A 16,076-nucleotide genomic window follows, 5' to 3' on the forward strand; every position below is an offset into this window, starting at 1 on the left:
TGTCATGAGAATTAACCTCTCCTCCTCCTCCTCCTCCTCCTCCTCCTCCTCCTCGTTTTCCGCCTGTTACTTTTCACGTTAATGCCATGAATGTCTGTAAAGCAGTGTGTCTACATTTGTTTAGACACCCTGTATACATATAACGATATAGACAGAACAGGGAAGCGTTTATGTACAGGGTAAATAACAGCAACAACATATAGGTAAATAGTTATATATTTATTTATAAGAAAACAGAAGCTCATAACTTGATACTAAAGACAGCTACACACCGGTGAACACGTACAGTCCCCTTCACTAGTGCGTTTACAGGGGCTCGTCATATAAACATTCCACAGATCATTATCACTGAGATATTTGTTTTAATATCGTTTTACTTTGATTTCATAGTATGTTTACTATTGCCAGTTTCCTTCTGTCTAGTGTAAACAAACACAGGACTGCCACACTGCACCAAACCTGACGAGCCCCTGTAAACGCACTAGTGTTTTACATAATAATAATGATCTAATAATGATAAATTACTGAGGTATATCGTGTAATGTTTCTTACTTGTAAAACTTGTCCCTCCCTCCACCCTGTGAACCCACCTCGTGTAGGTTTTAAACACCTAAATTGCTAAAGCACAGATGGTGAAATACAAGTTGGTGAATCACAGATGGTGAAGCACATATGGTGAAGTACAGATGGTGAAGTACAAATGGTGAAGCACAGATGGTGAAGCACATATGGTGAAGAACAGATGGTGAAGTACAAGTTGGTGAAGCACAGATGGTGAAGCACATATGGTGAAGAACAGATGGTGAAGTACAAGTTGGTGAAGCACAGATGGTGAAGCACATATGGTGAAGTATAGATGGTGAAGTACAAATGGTGAGACAGATGGTAAAGGACAGATGGTGAAGCAGACATGGTGAAGCACATGTTACAGCACATATGGCGAAGCAAAGATGTCGAAGCATAGATGTTGAAACATTGATGGTGAAACACAGGTGTTGAAATACAATTAAAGTTTCACCTACGACAATTAAACATGAATAAATTTTACCTACGATAGTAAAAAAAGGAACTTGTCCCATGGGTCAAAAGATACCATTTACCAACGACATTCAATTAATTGATAGTTGCTAATGACCGCTTTTAAGTAGTCTATGAAATTGATCGTGATGTTTGATTTATGCACAACTATATAAATGTATACACTGTGAACGTCTGGTTGTCAGCTGTAACCAAGTAATTGTTTACCTTTGTGTAAGACTTTGTGATTGAATGTTTTGACGTGTGCTTACCCCAGATGGCTAGTCTTCTCTTCACCAGTGTTGTTGGACAGGTGGTTGTAAATACTATTGGCGCTAGAGTGTGCTGACCCCAGATAGCTAGTCTTCTCTTCACCGGTGTTGTATGATGTATGGTGGTTGTAAAGAGAATTCCTTCTGGTGAATGCTGACCCCAGATTCGAGTCACTTGGCTCAATGATGTCATACACATGTGCCGACAAGGACCCTCTCGAGGATCCAGGTTCATCTTCGTCTTTGTTTTCGGGAGTCTTAGGTCGGTACCGAGGTAGATTGGTTAAGGTGAGTGAGGCGCTATCGTCAGGGGATATGTGGCGGCTATTAGTTTTAGACGGCCGTCTCTTGCAGCAGGCCAAGCAGACGCTCAGGAGTACAGCCACACACGCCACCGCCCACCCCCCGAATGTAGTAATCGTATTCCACATCACATGTTTGTCTGTAAGATAAATCATGATCATTTACACGTCTCCTGTAAGATAACTTATCATCATTTACAGTTAACATTCTCATTTTCACATCATTTGAGCGTGTTTTACATAATAATAATGATCTAATAATGATAAATTACTGAGGTATATTATTTTTTGTTTCTCGATGTATTGATAAAATTTCCTACTGCATTACTAAGATAGTAGTAGTAGTAGTAGTAGTAGTAGTAGTAGTAGTAGTAGTAGTAGTAGTAGTAGTAGGGGAACGAGATCCTCGGCCCCAAAGCAAACAGCGCAGGTATGAGGTACCAGTCGCTGAATACCGCATAGATCTGCGGCTTAACCAACTCAACACAACTAGTAGTATTAGTAGTAGTAGTAGATCTCACCTTCCGCAGGACTTTCCTCAAGGCTGGGGTTACAGAAGTTCAGTTCACCTCTGCCCTCCACCCTCACTTTCTGAATTCCCAGCTCCGTTCCTAAACTACCTTCATTCAGCATCACCTTCTCTTGTCCATCAATCCAGACCTATATGAATAAACGATGAGTCATGATTAGAAGGAAGTTAGCACCTCTCGATAAAGAGAAACCCTCGCTTACCTCGCCTAATGGTTATACAATCTAACAAAAAATGGGGTGCTTAGGTTAGGTTAGGTTAGTTTAGCATCATAGTGTTTAATTAATTCGTGGAACAATCATTATTTTTTTTAATCTTCATGAGAACTGCAAATTGTAATTCCTAATTGTGTTGATATCATTTATATAACACATGCACAGATAATTATTTATATCAATTTACTCGGAAATCAGAAGCAAAAGAAACTGTATCCACGCGCTGCCAGGAAGAGAGGTGGTGGACCGAGAAGTTGACTTTGTTGTTCTTTAGGTGTATAATGACCATAGTCGTGTTGTCTTCCGCTCGGACGTAGAAGGACCTTATCCCTTTCTCTGCGTCTCCTACCCTGTCTAGTTGTGATGGACTCAACAGGCAGTCTGAAAATTATCAATAAAAATGAAAAAAAACGTCGTCCAGATATATAAGTTGTGGGGTGTTCCATTTCTTCAGCTATGGTTTGTGACAACTACACATAAGTTCAAGTGGCAACATGGCGGTGCCTTTATATCCTGTAGGTGAGGTAAGTTTGCTTCCTCATTATCTCAAACACATTAAATATACAGCTGCAGTTAAAAGACCTAAAGTTCCTGTGAAATATTATCCCTCTGTAACGCATCCATCGCCTCTGTAACACACCACCTCTATAACTCACTGTAGTACCCCACCTGTGTAACTCATTGTAATACACCACTTTTGTAACACACTAATACACCACCTCTGTAATACACAACCTCTCTGTAACACACTGTAAAACATAGACTCCCTGTAACACACTGTAAAACATAATCTCCCTGTAACACACTGTAATACACTACCTCTCTATAGAGTGAGATGCATCAACACTTACATTTATGAGGGCAGTTGAGAGCCAGCCTCGTGCCGGTGCTGTTTGACACGTTGATGTGGAGGGGATGGCTGAGGCCACTGTTTATTGTGTAATCGGCATAGGCCACTTTATTATCCTTGAGCACGAGAGTCAAGGTAACGTTGTTGGAAGAATTTGAAGCTACAATGAAAATATCTAACCACACCTCTTTATCGCATTCGATGATGGTGTAATTCCCCGCTTCGTTATTATTACAGTTGAATATTACGAATCTATCGGTAATGTTGAAGGAACAGGTGTGTGAGCTGTTGCCAAAGATGACGAACCTGATCCATCTGCACTCGGGAAAGAAACTGAGGTAGAGTGAGTCTTTGAGCGGGATCATCAGTTTCTCGCTGTTCAAATTCGTCTCCTCACAGTCTGAAAGAGAGGAATGGCAACGTTTCACATGACACAGGACGAGAACTTTTGACATAATTCAATAAACTGTTCAATTCCCAAGAGTAGTCAGACAAACAGACATCACTATACATTGTTTATATACCTCTGGATCAAGTAACTGAGTCTTCGAACCAGTGTTGCAACAGATTGGCTGACAAGTGGGAAGCAGGTGCTACACTATGACGATATTTGGTTCAATTATTTTTTATGACATGAAAACAATATGCTGTGGAATTTGTTCATTACAGTAACTCTTCAGGAGTACACAAATTAAAACATATCGCTAAATCATGACTTTTGTTCAAGTGATGCACAACTTTGAACTAACTCATGATCTCATAATGATCCACTAACAGAGGCCAACATACAAATATTTTATGTCTTTGAAGTTAAAAATAAAAAAAAATCACAAACGTCTGAGTGAATTTAGCCTTTTGTTACCTACACTGCCAATAACACTTATAAACCGTGAATAGACATAAATATTTCGATGAATAATATTGTTATTAAAGTTAGATTACAGGACGCTGCATTATTGTAACGAATGAAACTGTACAAATATATATTGATATGGCTTTGTTGTTCAGACTCGGAGTACATATTAAGAAATGTTGTTGGTGTAACATCATGCTCTCCTTTCTCACAAAATTATGAAGAAGATTATCGTTCGTCCATCTAAACACGTGAGACGTAGCACGGCGAGAACACAGAGACAATCCCTGTCGCAGCTGTCGCAATTGACCGAAGTTCGAAGAAGTCGAGCTGTCCCTTTTGAGGAAAAACAGGTGTTAACCTGCGGCAAAACAGAAGCCAGGTTGTGCAGAAACTTGAAAATAATGATTTTGGACAACGTTAGAATTTTTTTTGTTGGTTTCCCGATAAATGTGAAGACGGATGTAGCCCATGTTGCTGGTGTCAACAAACTTAACAATAGAGTTACCACAGAAAACGGGTTTCTCAACAACGCAGTAGTGTGAGTGTCCTGGTTTTCCGAGGGTTTTTTTTCTGATTTTTAAGAGTATTTGCACACCAAGGGAGTCGGCAGCCTAAATACTGAGGTGTAAGGACTCATGAACTAGTTAAAATTTGTTGTAACATTTTCTTCCTTTGGACTGAGTCATATTTAGTAGATAAATATAGCCTGCCTTGAGGCCAGCCGAGTGGGGGGTGAGGCATGCCTCGGCTAGCTAGGGAAGCCATTGTTGCCACAACCCTGGCGCTTCGATTGTACAAAACCTACACCTTGTGGAGGTGAATTGAGTTCACTGAAGGTGCTGTAGAGTCATCACTGAATTGTGCGACAGACTATGGCTCGTATGAACTATATCAGGCTGTTGTATCTGACGAACGTTTCTGCATAAAGATCAAGCACGGGGCAACGTCGGGAGAGAGTGGCCTCTCTGGGGCCCAGTAGGAGACGGTCTTGGCGATGTGGTTGTATCGTGTCACTGATAAGGCCAGTACGGAGGACACCATTAGTATGTGTCGGGCAGCGTGGTTAACGACCAGGGGGGGTGGGTCAGGATGATTTGTGACGTCACCCATGTGTAGTATTGACTTATCAGTGGGTTTGGGAGATGTTCAGGTTTGATGGTTTGTCCTTGACCATAGACGTTACAGAGGTGACTGTAATTGTCTGCCACGTTGCGTTGAAGGAGTTGATATTGGATGACCTCGTCGCGGCTCATTCTGACCAGTTTGTGCTGAAGGGACTGTTTGACCTAAATTATCAGACCGTTTGTATGGTTGAGAAATACATTACATAACCAGGAAGAAGCTGACGGGTGTGAAACTGGGCGCCTCTCGGAAATAGTTCTTTTAGAAGAACGACATCCGTGTCATGATTGTGGACGTCGCAGGAGAGGGTGTTGAAAAGGCCGACATGAGGGAAATGTAACCTGCTCTAGATTATAATGAAGGAGAGACATTGTTGCTTGACTATTGAGAGTAATTGGTGGAGGTTGTGTTGGAGGGCCGGACTGTGTTCTCGGCGGTCTTTCTGAAGAGGGAGTCAGCAGCAGTAGGGTAGTTCGGCAAAGTAATGGCAAAGGGATTCTTGTTGACGAGTGATCATTTCGTATAAATTTTCGAGGCAGGGCCACCTCTAGGAAATAAGGTACATTGTCCGCCACTATGAAAAATATTGACACAAAACAGCGATACGACCGGAACAAAAATCTGACTCGGCTCAGTGATGTAGTGGCCGCCAGAATCAGACTTGGCTATAGGCCATAACACCACTACACCATCACACACCTTCCTCACCATAACACCACTACACACACACACACTACACCATCACACACCTTCCTCACCATAACACCACTACACACACACACTACACCATCACACACCTTCCTCACCATAACACCACTACACACACACACTACACCATCACACACCTTCCTCACCATAACACCACTACACACACACACTACACCATCACACACCTTCCTCACCATAACACCACTACACACACACTCTATACCATCACACAACTTCCCCACCATAACACCACTACACACACACTCTATACCATCACACACCTTCTCACCATAACACCACTACACACACACTACACCATCACACACCTTCCTCACCATAACACCACACACACACACACACACCTACACCATCACACACCTTCCTCACCATAACACCACTACACACACACTCTATACCATCACACACCTTCCTCACCATAACACCACTACACACACACACTACACCATCACACACCTTCCTCACCATAACACCACTACACACACACACTACACCATCACACACCTTCCTCACCATAACACCACTACACACACACGCTACACCATCACACACCTTCCTCACCATAACACCACTACACACACACTCTATACCATCACACACCTTCCTCACCACACCACTACACACACACTACACACACCTTCCTCACCATAACACCACTACACACACACACTCCATCACACCTTCCTCACCATAACACCACTACACACACACACTACACCATCACACACCTTCCTCACCATAACACCACTACACACACACTCTATACCATCACACACCTTCCTCACCATAACACCACTACACACACACACTACACCATCACACACCTTCCTCACCATAACACCACTACACACACACTCTACACCATCACACACCTTCCTCACCATAACACCACTACACACACACTCTACACCAACAGTAAACTCACCTCTTGGTATGACTCCATCACCTACAGCGAGGGTAGCGGCTGTCAACACCGTTAGCAGGACAACACCCATTGTGTACCAACAGCGAGAGGCAACAAAGTGCAATAGGTGTTGAGACGATACACAGGAAACACCAACACAAAGACTTATTCGCACCTAGACGCACACACACACACTTACACACGTGCGCGTTCTGTAGCTTACGTGACTGTACTGTTTGTTTAGCTCACGTTTACAATCTCATCAAACTACACCAAGTCTCCTTTCCTGTGCTGGAGAACCGGAAATGTGTTATCTCTCTCTCACACACACACGAGTTTCAACGCTGTGTGTGTGATGTCAAGTGTCCAACCAAGTTCTCCCTGGATACCGTGAACAGTATTAGTCACCATGTGTGTGTGTGTGTGTGTGTGTGTGTGTGTGTGTGTGTGTGTGTGTGTGTGTGTTAGGTAAGTGCTTATACTAATAGACGAAAAAACAAGCAAACAGACAGCCAGACCAGCAGACAAACAAACAGACTGACAGACAGACTGACAGGGGGAAGGAGTGGTCCCAAGACGGAATATTCAATATCACGCTCACAGAACCTTATTAATCACACATCATAGGAGGTGTAAAGTAATTTATGCAAAGCGAGTCTGCGTGACTTTGAGAAGCTCTGAGCATGTAGGAGGCTCTGAGGAGAATTGGAGAGGTTCGAAGTTAGAGTTTGGGAGCCTCTGCGTACAGTTTATGAGGCTCTTAAGTAGAATTTTAGAGAGGCTCTGACCATGTGTGGAACTAACTGATATATCAATAGCGTTGCTGTTTCCAATGTGTTATTGAGAGAGAGAGAGAGAGAGAGAGAGAGAGAGAGAGAGAGAGAGAGAGAATAAAATTTTTACTCATTTTGAAGTCATTCCTCTGATTAAACTTTGAAACCCAACTGAGTTTTTTTTGGCCAATAGAAAAAGACATTAATAGGAATTAGGTTACATATGGTAGAATTTACTGAGTTACACTGAAGACTCTGCCACCATAACCTAACCTAACCTACCCGTACTATGTCTAAGGTACGTTAGGTTGGCGTTGGGTTGGGTTAGGTTGAGTTGGGTTACCACTTTGTGTTAGGTAAGGTTATATTATGTTTATATAGGTTAGGTTAATCAGGTTAGAAATGTTACTTTTAATTTACACACACACACACACACACACACACACACACACACACACACACACACACACACACACAATATAAGCCAGATTACAGGACGGACATAATGTTTGAATCTTAATCACGGGTAACTCGACTCAGCTCAACCCTGATGTAGCACGTACCCGTCTGGCGACCCGAAGCGGCATCAGGGAATAAGAATAAGACTCTTCACGGATTCACGAGTTTTAATTGGCTGAGTTACGAAGGAGCACGACCAACACTTTACTTCCAGGAGGAGAAAAAAATGATGTGGTTGTTTACTTTTTATGAGGATACACTTTATAATGTTACAGTAGATAAGGATAAGTACTGATTAGATATAACTTTATGTATCTATACCTTCGGGAAATAACCATTTAAATGAATAGTTTCATATAAAACCTAACCTGACCTGACCTGGCCTAACCTAACCTAACCTAACCTAACCTAACCTAACCAAACCTAACCAAACCAAACCAATCCTACTTAAAAGTCTAATTTTGCCTTAAATGAAAGACCACCAAACTCACTCACTCAAGACAGGGAGCAGAGAGGGGTTGGGGTGGGGGGGGACAGGCAGGGAGGTGTTCTGAGGGGGGGTGAGGGCGTTTTCTCTCTAGATAATCATCAGCCTAATATAGATATAAAAACAAGTTCCTTTTCCTGTACAGTGGTTATAATTTTAATCGGATGTCTAGGTTGTTAGATAAGGCTCACCACGATTTATCTTCATGCCGTGTGTACTATCTGTTCGTGTTGCCTCTTTAGGACAAAGTTTACTGATCACACTTCAAGGTGACAGTGATAAGAGTAATGATAATAATAATAACAAAGAAGAAGAACTATATTAAAACAATTACTCATATATTTTGAGTTATCTTAGTGCTCATATATTTTGAGTTATCTTAGTGCTCATATATTTTGAGTTATCTTAGTGACTTATATAAAATTTATACACCGCAATGACGTCAATGTATAATTATGATTTTGTTTTTGTTTTTGTTTTTTGTTTTTTTACGGGCATTAACCTACCTGGACACAGGACACTGACCCACATCGGGGCCTGGGGGGGGGGGTAATAATAATAAACTATCTATCTATCTATCTATCTATCTATCTATCTATCTATCTATCTATCTCATGCTGGAGTGCGATAGGAGATCTCTTTGTGAGCTGAGAATCCTAGTTAGGTCGCTCTATTATCACAGAGTTTAACCCTCCCTCTTTCCTCCTTCTCTCACTCACTCTCCTTCTCTCACTCACTCTCCTTCTCTCGCTTACTCCCCTCCTTCTCTCACTTACTCCCCTCCTTCTCTCGCTTACTCTCCAATCTTCCTTCTTTCCCTTATCCTACATCTATTTCACAGATGAACAACGATGTTATTGAGAAATCCGACTGCGAGAGAGATATAGGAGTAATGATAAGTAGGAATCTTAAGCCAAGTAAACAATGTGTGTTTGCTCGTAACAAGGCTAATAAAGTACTTGGGTTCATACAAAGGAGTGTTAGTTACAAGACAAGCGAGGTCATCCTAAAACTGTATCTTGCGCTTGTGAGACCCCACTTGGATTACGCAGTTCAGTTCTGGTCACCGTATTACAGAATGGATATAGAATCCTTGGAAAGAATTCAGAGGAGAATGACAAGACTAATCCCTGGCATTAGGAACCTTGAGTACAGAGACAGGTTAAAGCATCTTAATTTGCACTCCCTTGAGAGACGTAGAGTGAGGGGCGACCTGATAGAGGTGTATAAATGGAAGGCAGGGCTAAACAAAGGGGACATTACAAAGGTACTCAACCTATCCAACCAGGAGCGAACTCGTAATAATGGTTTTAAATTAGACAAATTTAGATTTAGGCGCAAAATAGGTAAACATTGGTTTGGAAATAGAGTAGTGGATGAATGGGACAAGGTACCAAACATCATCATTAACTTGAATACGCTGGATAGCTTCAAACATAGGTTGGATGGATATATGAGCGATAGGGGTTGGGTGTAAATGGGACTGCCCAGTATGGACCAATAGGCCCGCTGCAGTTTCCTCCATTCTTATGTTCTTATGTTATTTCTCACCCTGCCTGCCTCTTCTCACTCACATACAGTACATCCGAGAGAGAGAGAGATAGACCTTATATTATAGTCATTTCTTCTTCTTCTTCGTCTTCTTCACTTAGTATCACCGTCGCTACAGATAGGACACAAGTCTGTTTACTTTCTCTCTCAGTTTATTTTTCTTCGGTGTTATAAACTTTGAATTAAGAAGATTTAGTCCTGAAAGATATCTCTACTCTTCATTAATCTCGTAAAAAAGTATTTATAGTTTCGTGAAAGTATAAAGATTGTTTTGGTTAAATAGATAAGAAGAGTGGAAGAGTTGCTAGATTATTTACCTGTCCAAGGTTAGGTTAGGTTAGGTTAGGTTAGGTTAGGTTAGGTTAGGTAATTATGGACACAATTCCCTGGACACTTCTTGGATGTTTGCAGTAATATCTGGTTCCTACGTTTAATGATGGATTACCTGAAGATTAGACACCCCAGCTTAGTTCACCTGAAGAGTAGATACCCCCCAGGTTAATTGATCTGAAAATTAATCACCATTATACTACCAGAAAGGATTAGGTTAGGTTTGGTTTGGTTAGGTTATATTTGGTTAAAGGCTTGAAAAAAAAGTTACCAAAAAGATGAAAAAAATCATATATATTTAAGAAAAGTAAAAGTATCACCTTCTGAGTTCATAAAACGTGACAAAAAAGTCTTAAAATGTTGTCAAGTTCACTTCTGGCAATTCTTGAAAAGCTGCCGCGTATGAATGGCGAATATAAGTTGCAACTTGGTGGTGGCACCTGACTCGAGACTCTCTACGTTTCTCACAAACATCTTTATAACTTTTGCAAACTTTTCTTATCCGCGTCATTTCCTAGTACATAGCATGAGGGAGCGAACAACACTGCTTCAGGTGTGTGAGTGATACACCCAACGTCTCATCTTCAGGTGTGTCAATGATTCAGTTGTGTGATTCAGTAGTGTGATGCAGTCGTGTGATTCAGTCTCGGGATTCAGTCGTATGATTCAGTCTCGTGATTCAGTCGTGTGATTCAGTCTTGGGATTCAGTCGTGTGATTCAGTCTCGTGATTCAGTCGTGTGATTCAGTCTCGGGATTCAGTCGTGTGATTCAGTCTCGGGATTCAGTCGTGTGAGTCCTGTCTCGGTAGGGGAGGAAGACAAACGAGATGGATGAACGGAAAATTTTTGCTATTTTTTTATAATTTTATTAAAGTTTATTTCCCAACGTCTTACCAACATTGAAAGAGTTCATCATCATCATCATCTTTATAAACACACTTAGGAGTTCAAGAGACCTATTACCCAATGATCTACCTGTAGTATCACAACCTAACCTAACCTCACCTAACCAGTTTAAATCTCTATACCATTTTCACATTTAATTGCGACACAACTGGTCTCCAAGGCGGACATTTTCCTGTTCATTGTGCGACTCTGTAAATTCCTCGCTTGTTTCAGCAGTATGGCATCAAATTCTCCCCTTCTTCCCCTTCCCTCCCCCATCTCCTTCCTCCCTCCCTCCTCCCCCCCTTCCCTCCTTCCCTCCCTGCCCTTTTGTATTTTGTTCCTCTGGTTAAACACTGACGCCATGTAATAGTTTTGCTTAAATTATACATTTTGTGTTTGTCAACCAAGTGTCGTCCATTTGCAGGGTCTTTGAGGTGAAATGATCGTTTCTATACACACACACACACACACACACACACACACACACACACACACACACACACACACACACACACACACACACACACACACACACACACACACACACACACACACACACACACACACACACACACACACACACACACACACACACACACACACACACACACACACACACACACACACACACACACACACACACACACACACACACACACACACACACACACACACACACACACACATTGCACACACACACACACACACACACACACACACACACACACACACACACACACACACACACACACACACACACACACACACACACACACACACACACACACACACACACACACACACACACACACACACACACACACACACACACACACACACACACACACACACACACACACAGCCACACACACACACACCATCAGGGCGCGAGGAACGAAACAAAAGTACTAAAAACAAGACTTGTGAGGCAAACAAACCACAGAAAGGTCTTGTTCCTCATAAAGTCTTCTGTGTTGACGTCGTGCACTGATCTCCCACACTGACCTCCCCACACTGGCTTCCCCATTAATAACCCTCCCCACACCAACCTCCCACACTGGGCCCCCCATCGTGGTGGAATTCAACTGCAGGAGAGCCATTTCCAATATTCGGATAAGTCGCCCTACAACCTGACACCTTAGGGACGACCGGCAACTATCTGCGTGTGTGTGTGTGTGTGTGTGTGTGTCTGTGTCTGTGTGTGTGTGTGTGTGTGTGTGTGTGTGTGTGTGTGTGTGTGTTGTGTGTGTGTCAGAGAGTTCGGCCACCAGATACCTCGATAAATACAGATGAAGAGAAAGTTTTGACTGAGGAAGATTTATGAGAGTCTTGAGAGAATAACAACACAGGAAGTGAAGTGTAAGTAGCGTTGGTAACTGTCGGGGAAGTGTAAGTAGCGTTGGTAACCGTCGGGGAAGTGTAAGGAGGATTTACCGTCGTTGGGGAAGTGTAAGTAGCGTTGGTAACTGTCGGGGAAGGGTAAGTAGCGTTGGTAACCGTCGGGGAAGTGTAAGGAGGATTTACCGTCGTTGGGGAAGTGTAAGGAGGATTTACAGCCGTCGGGGAAGTGTAAGGAGGATTTACAGTCGTCGGGGAAGTGTAAGGAGGATTTACAGCCGTCGGGGAAGAGTAAGGAGGATTTACAGCCGTCGGGGAAGTGTAAGGAGGATTTACAGCCGTCGGGGAACTGTCATCAGGGTAAACACTCGGTGGTACTGTTAAACCACAAATAAATATCACTTAATTAATTTTTTTCAGGATCTTTTCATAATATCAAGAGGACTAACATGTTAAAAGCCCTCAAGGTTCCCTCCTTTGGTTTTGTCTGACCAAAGTGTAAAATATCCGTCGATTTTGGGCAAAAGTCTAAAGTTAAATAACATGAAATAGAATGATATCCTTTAAAAAATGTTGGGGTTCTGATGCATGTAAACATTATCTTCAATGGAGGAATGTGTTTAGTTAGTCAAAATTTATCATCACCGACCAGAGAACGAGTTTACTTCTTGGTACAGAATTGTTTCCCTCTTGCTCAGACTATTCCCACCCCGCCCCCTTTACCTACAGTCTCACACAACCTGCTTGACAGCCACAGGTAACAAGGTTTGAGGGGCGGCAGGTTGTTCTCTAGTGTGGGAATCAAGTTGTGTTCTTTCATTTGTCACCCACTACCTCTCTCTCTCTCTCTCTCTCTCTCTCTCTCTCTCTCTCTCTCTCTCTCTCTCTCTCTCTCTCTCTCTCTCTCTCTCTCTCTCTCTCTCTCTCTCTCTCTCTAACCTTAACCATTAGATGAACACAAACAATAGCTCAAGTCCTACCAATAAGAATTCAGACAAGTAACATTATATTAACACACTCCTACTATAGGGGTAATAATAGCACATCCACAACCAGACAACTAATAAAAGAACATAACTATATTCCAATGTTTGTATCAATATGGCGCGGGTATTACAACGTTATGTCTAGGATTATTGCATTAATATTCAATTAATTTCCATGTGCATCGGGAAATAAATTGTACTTCATTATCAAACAGCGCCATTGAGAGTTGATTTATATATTTTGACAATTGATGTTTTTAGTATATGGGATTTTTTTTTTATGGGTGTTGCTGTTGAACCTAAGGAGGTGAGAGGATCGCCTGAAGATTACACACCCTAGCGTATTTATCCTCAATATTAACCAATGTAACGTTCTAATCTAACCTACCTAATCTAACCTAACTAAACCTAACCTAACCGTAACGTAAAACATACACACACACACAGAGAGAAAAAGATGATAGAGAAAAATGAGAGATGGAGAGAGATAGAGGCACAGGCAGACAGGACAGACAGACAGACAGACAGACAGACAGACAGACTATCCCTGGTTGTAACTGTCTTAAGATTTTTTGGGTTGTTCTTAAGGATGAAAATTAGGTCTTAAAGCCTTGTTAGATAACCCAGTATGGTATAAATTCTCTCACTCCTTCTCTTCTTCTCTGTTTCTCCTTATTCTCTTTTCTTACTTCCAAGTTTGTTTTTCATAATTGGTCCTTTTTTTCTTGTTCTTCTTGTTCTTCTTTTTATTCTTCTTCTTGTTCTTCTTTGCGATCAGCTTTGACACTATTACACCACCAGATTATCATCACCACACCATCACCACACTATCACCACAGACTATCACCGCATCACCATACTATCACCACACTACCACCACCACACCACCATCACCACACCACTATCACCACACCACCACCACACCACCATCACCAGACCACCATCACCACACCACTAACACCACACCATCACCAAACCCCCACCACACCACAACCGCACCATCACCATACCCCACCACTTCAACACCACCATCACACCACTATCACCACACCGCCACCACCACCACACCACTATCACCACACCATCACCACACCCCCACCACACCACCATCACCACACCTTGCTACCCTATAATACCATCCATTCCCATGAGAATGGCACCATTGCCATCCCCGCCACCTCGTTCTGCTGCTTACTGCGCCGTGTTGGCTAGTCATCTGCTCGCTGGCGACCTCCCTGGCGATAAAACGTGTTTATAGGCGATAATACGCCAGTGTTGGCCTGGCCAGATAGTCATGTGGCTATGTGGGTGATTATCTCCCTCATACGATGTGGAACCCGGCCACCGGCCCTGCAGCCTCTCACCTGAACTCAATATTTTTCCTCAAGTATCCCGGATATGAGAAGGCTTATTGACTCACGCTACAGTATAATCCCAGTGTTACCGACGTCATTCTAACTATTGTAATAAAGCTTAAGTGAGCCAGTTAGACGTAACCAGATAAAATAATATTAAACATGTGAGTATGAGAATCTTGTTTGTTTTAAGCAATATTCAAAGACGAAAAAGACCAAATCTTGACATATATAAATGTTATATTTATTTTATTGGGTATTTTCCAAATATTAATTTTTCTTAAATAGATTATAAAAACCACCACCAAGTATAGGATGATGTTGGCTGTCAGTATGTCTTGTTTTGTATATATATATATATATATATATATATATATATATATATATATATTTATATATATTTATTTATAATGTTCTTTTTTTATGACTTGGTTTTATTAGGCGGAGAAAGGAGGACAAACAGGAGGAAGAGAAGGAAGGCAGCGAAAAGGGAAGGATTGAGGTGGAGAGAGGATGAGTGAAGGGAGGGAGTGGGGACAGGAGTGAGTATGGAAGCGGAGGAGGGGAGGGAGGGGAAGGGAAAGAGGGAGGAAGGGATAACAGGGGGAGGAAGGAAAGAGAGTGGAAGAGAAAGAAAGAATAAACACACACACACACAGATATGTGTGTGTGTGTATGTTCGCAGGTATATAATTTTGGGTGCGTGCGTATGTGTACAGGTATGTGTGTGTTGGTATGTTTGTGCGTGTGTATGTATGTGGATGTTTATGTACGGGTATGCCTGTGCGTGTGTGTGTACGGGCTTCCAGCAAGACAACAATTCCTGGGATAAAGTTTATTGAAAAATTTACCTTCCTGGAACCCAGTGATCGATCCCTCCCTGGCGTGAGAGAATGAGTGAGAGTGAAAGTGAGAGAGCAAGAGTGAGAGTGGAGGGGAGTGAGGGAGAAAGAGTGAGAGTGAAGGGAAGTGAGAGGGAGTGAGATAATTCGGGTTAGAGCGAGAAATAAAGAGAAAAAGGGAAGGAATTTGAGAGAGGGAGAGAGGTCATCATTTTACTTGTTTTCTTGTTTTAATTTTCCAAGTTGTTTACCCTTTATCATTATCATATTTAT

General features: G+C 42.1%; 1 protein-coding gene across 3 annotated transcripts; it reads right to left on the reverse strand.

Moving 5' to 3' along the window:
* Positions 1-200: 200 nt before the first annotated feature.
* Positions 201-7,118, reverse strand: LOC121874175. Of its 3 annotated transcripts, XM_042378164.1 has the most exons (6): positions 6,815-7,118; positions 3,187-3,585; positions 2,523-2,716; positions 2,113-2,251; positions 1,272-1,731; positions 201-1,239 (listed from the first exon to the last, which is right to left on the reverse strand). In XM_042378164.1, the coding sequence occupies exons 1-5, from the start codon at positions 6,882-6,884 to the stop codon at positions 1,286-1,288; spliced, it is 1,248 nt and encodes a 415-aa protein (XP_042234098.1). In that variant the 5' UTR covers positions 6,885-7,118; the 3' UTR covers positions 201-1,239; positions 1,272-1,285. The 3 variants fall into 3 exon arrangements, with proteins under 3 accessions (XP_042234098.1, XP_042234096.1, XP_042234099.1); XM_042378162.1 differs by having other exon boundaries at positions 201-1,731; positions 6,815-7,117; XM_042378165.1 differs by having other exon boundaries at positions 201-1,731; positions 6,993-7,116.
* Positions 7,119-16,076: the final 8,958 nt, after the last annotated feature.

Source organism: Homarus americanus, unplaced genomic scaffold, assembly GCF_018991925.1.
Source record: "Homarus americanus isolate GMGI-L3 unplaced genomic scaffold, GMGI_Hamer_2.0 scaffold49667, whole genome shotgun sequence".
NCBI lineage: Eukaryota > Metazoa > Arthropoda > Malacostraca > Decapoda > Nephropidae > Homarus > Homarus americanus.

Bases quoted from the DNA above. Each gene is read 5' to 3' on its own strand.
- LOC121874175 (XM_042378164.1), bottom strand. From the start codon at position 6,884: ATGGGTGTTGTCCTGCTAACGGTGTTGACAGCCGCTACCCTCGCTGTA. The intron at 2,717-3,186 runs GTAAGTGTTGAT...GATAATTTTCAG, and splicing joins TCTCAACTGCCCTCATAAAT to ACTGCCTGTTGAGTCCATCA. The intron at 2,252-2,522 runs GTAAATTGATAT...TTATTCATATAG, and splicing joins CTTTTGCTTCTGATTTCCGA to GTCTGGATTGATGGACAAGA.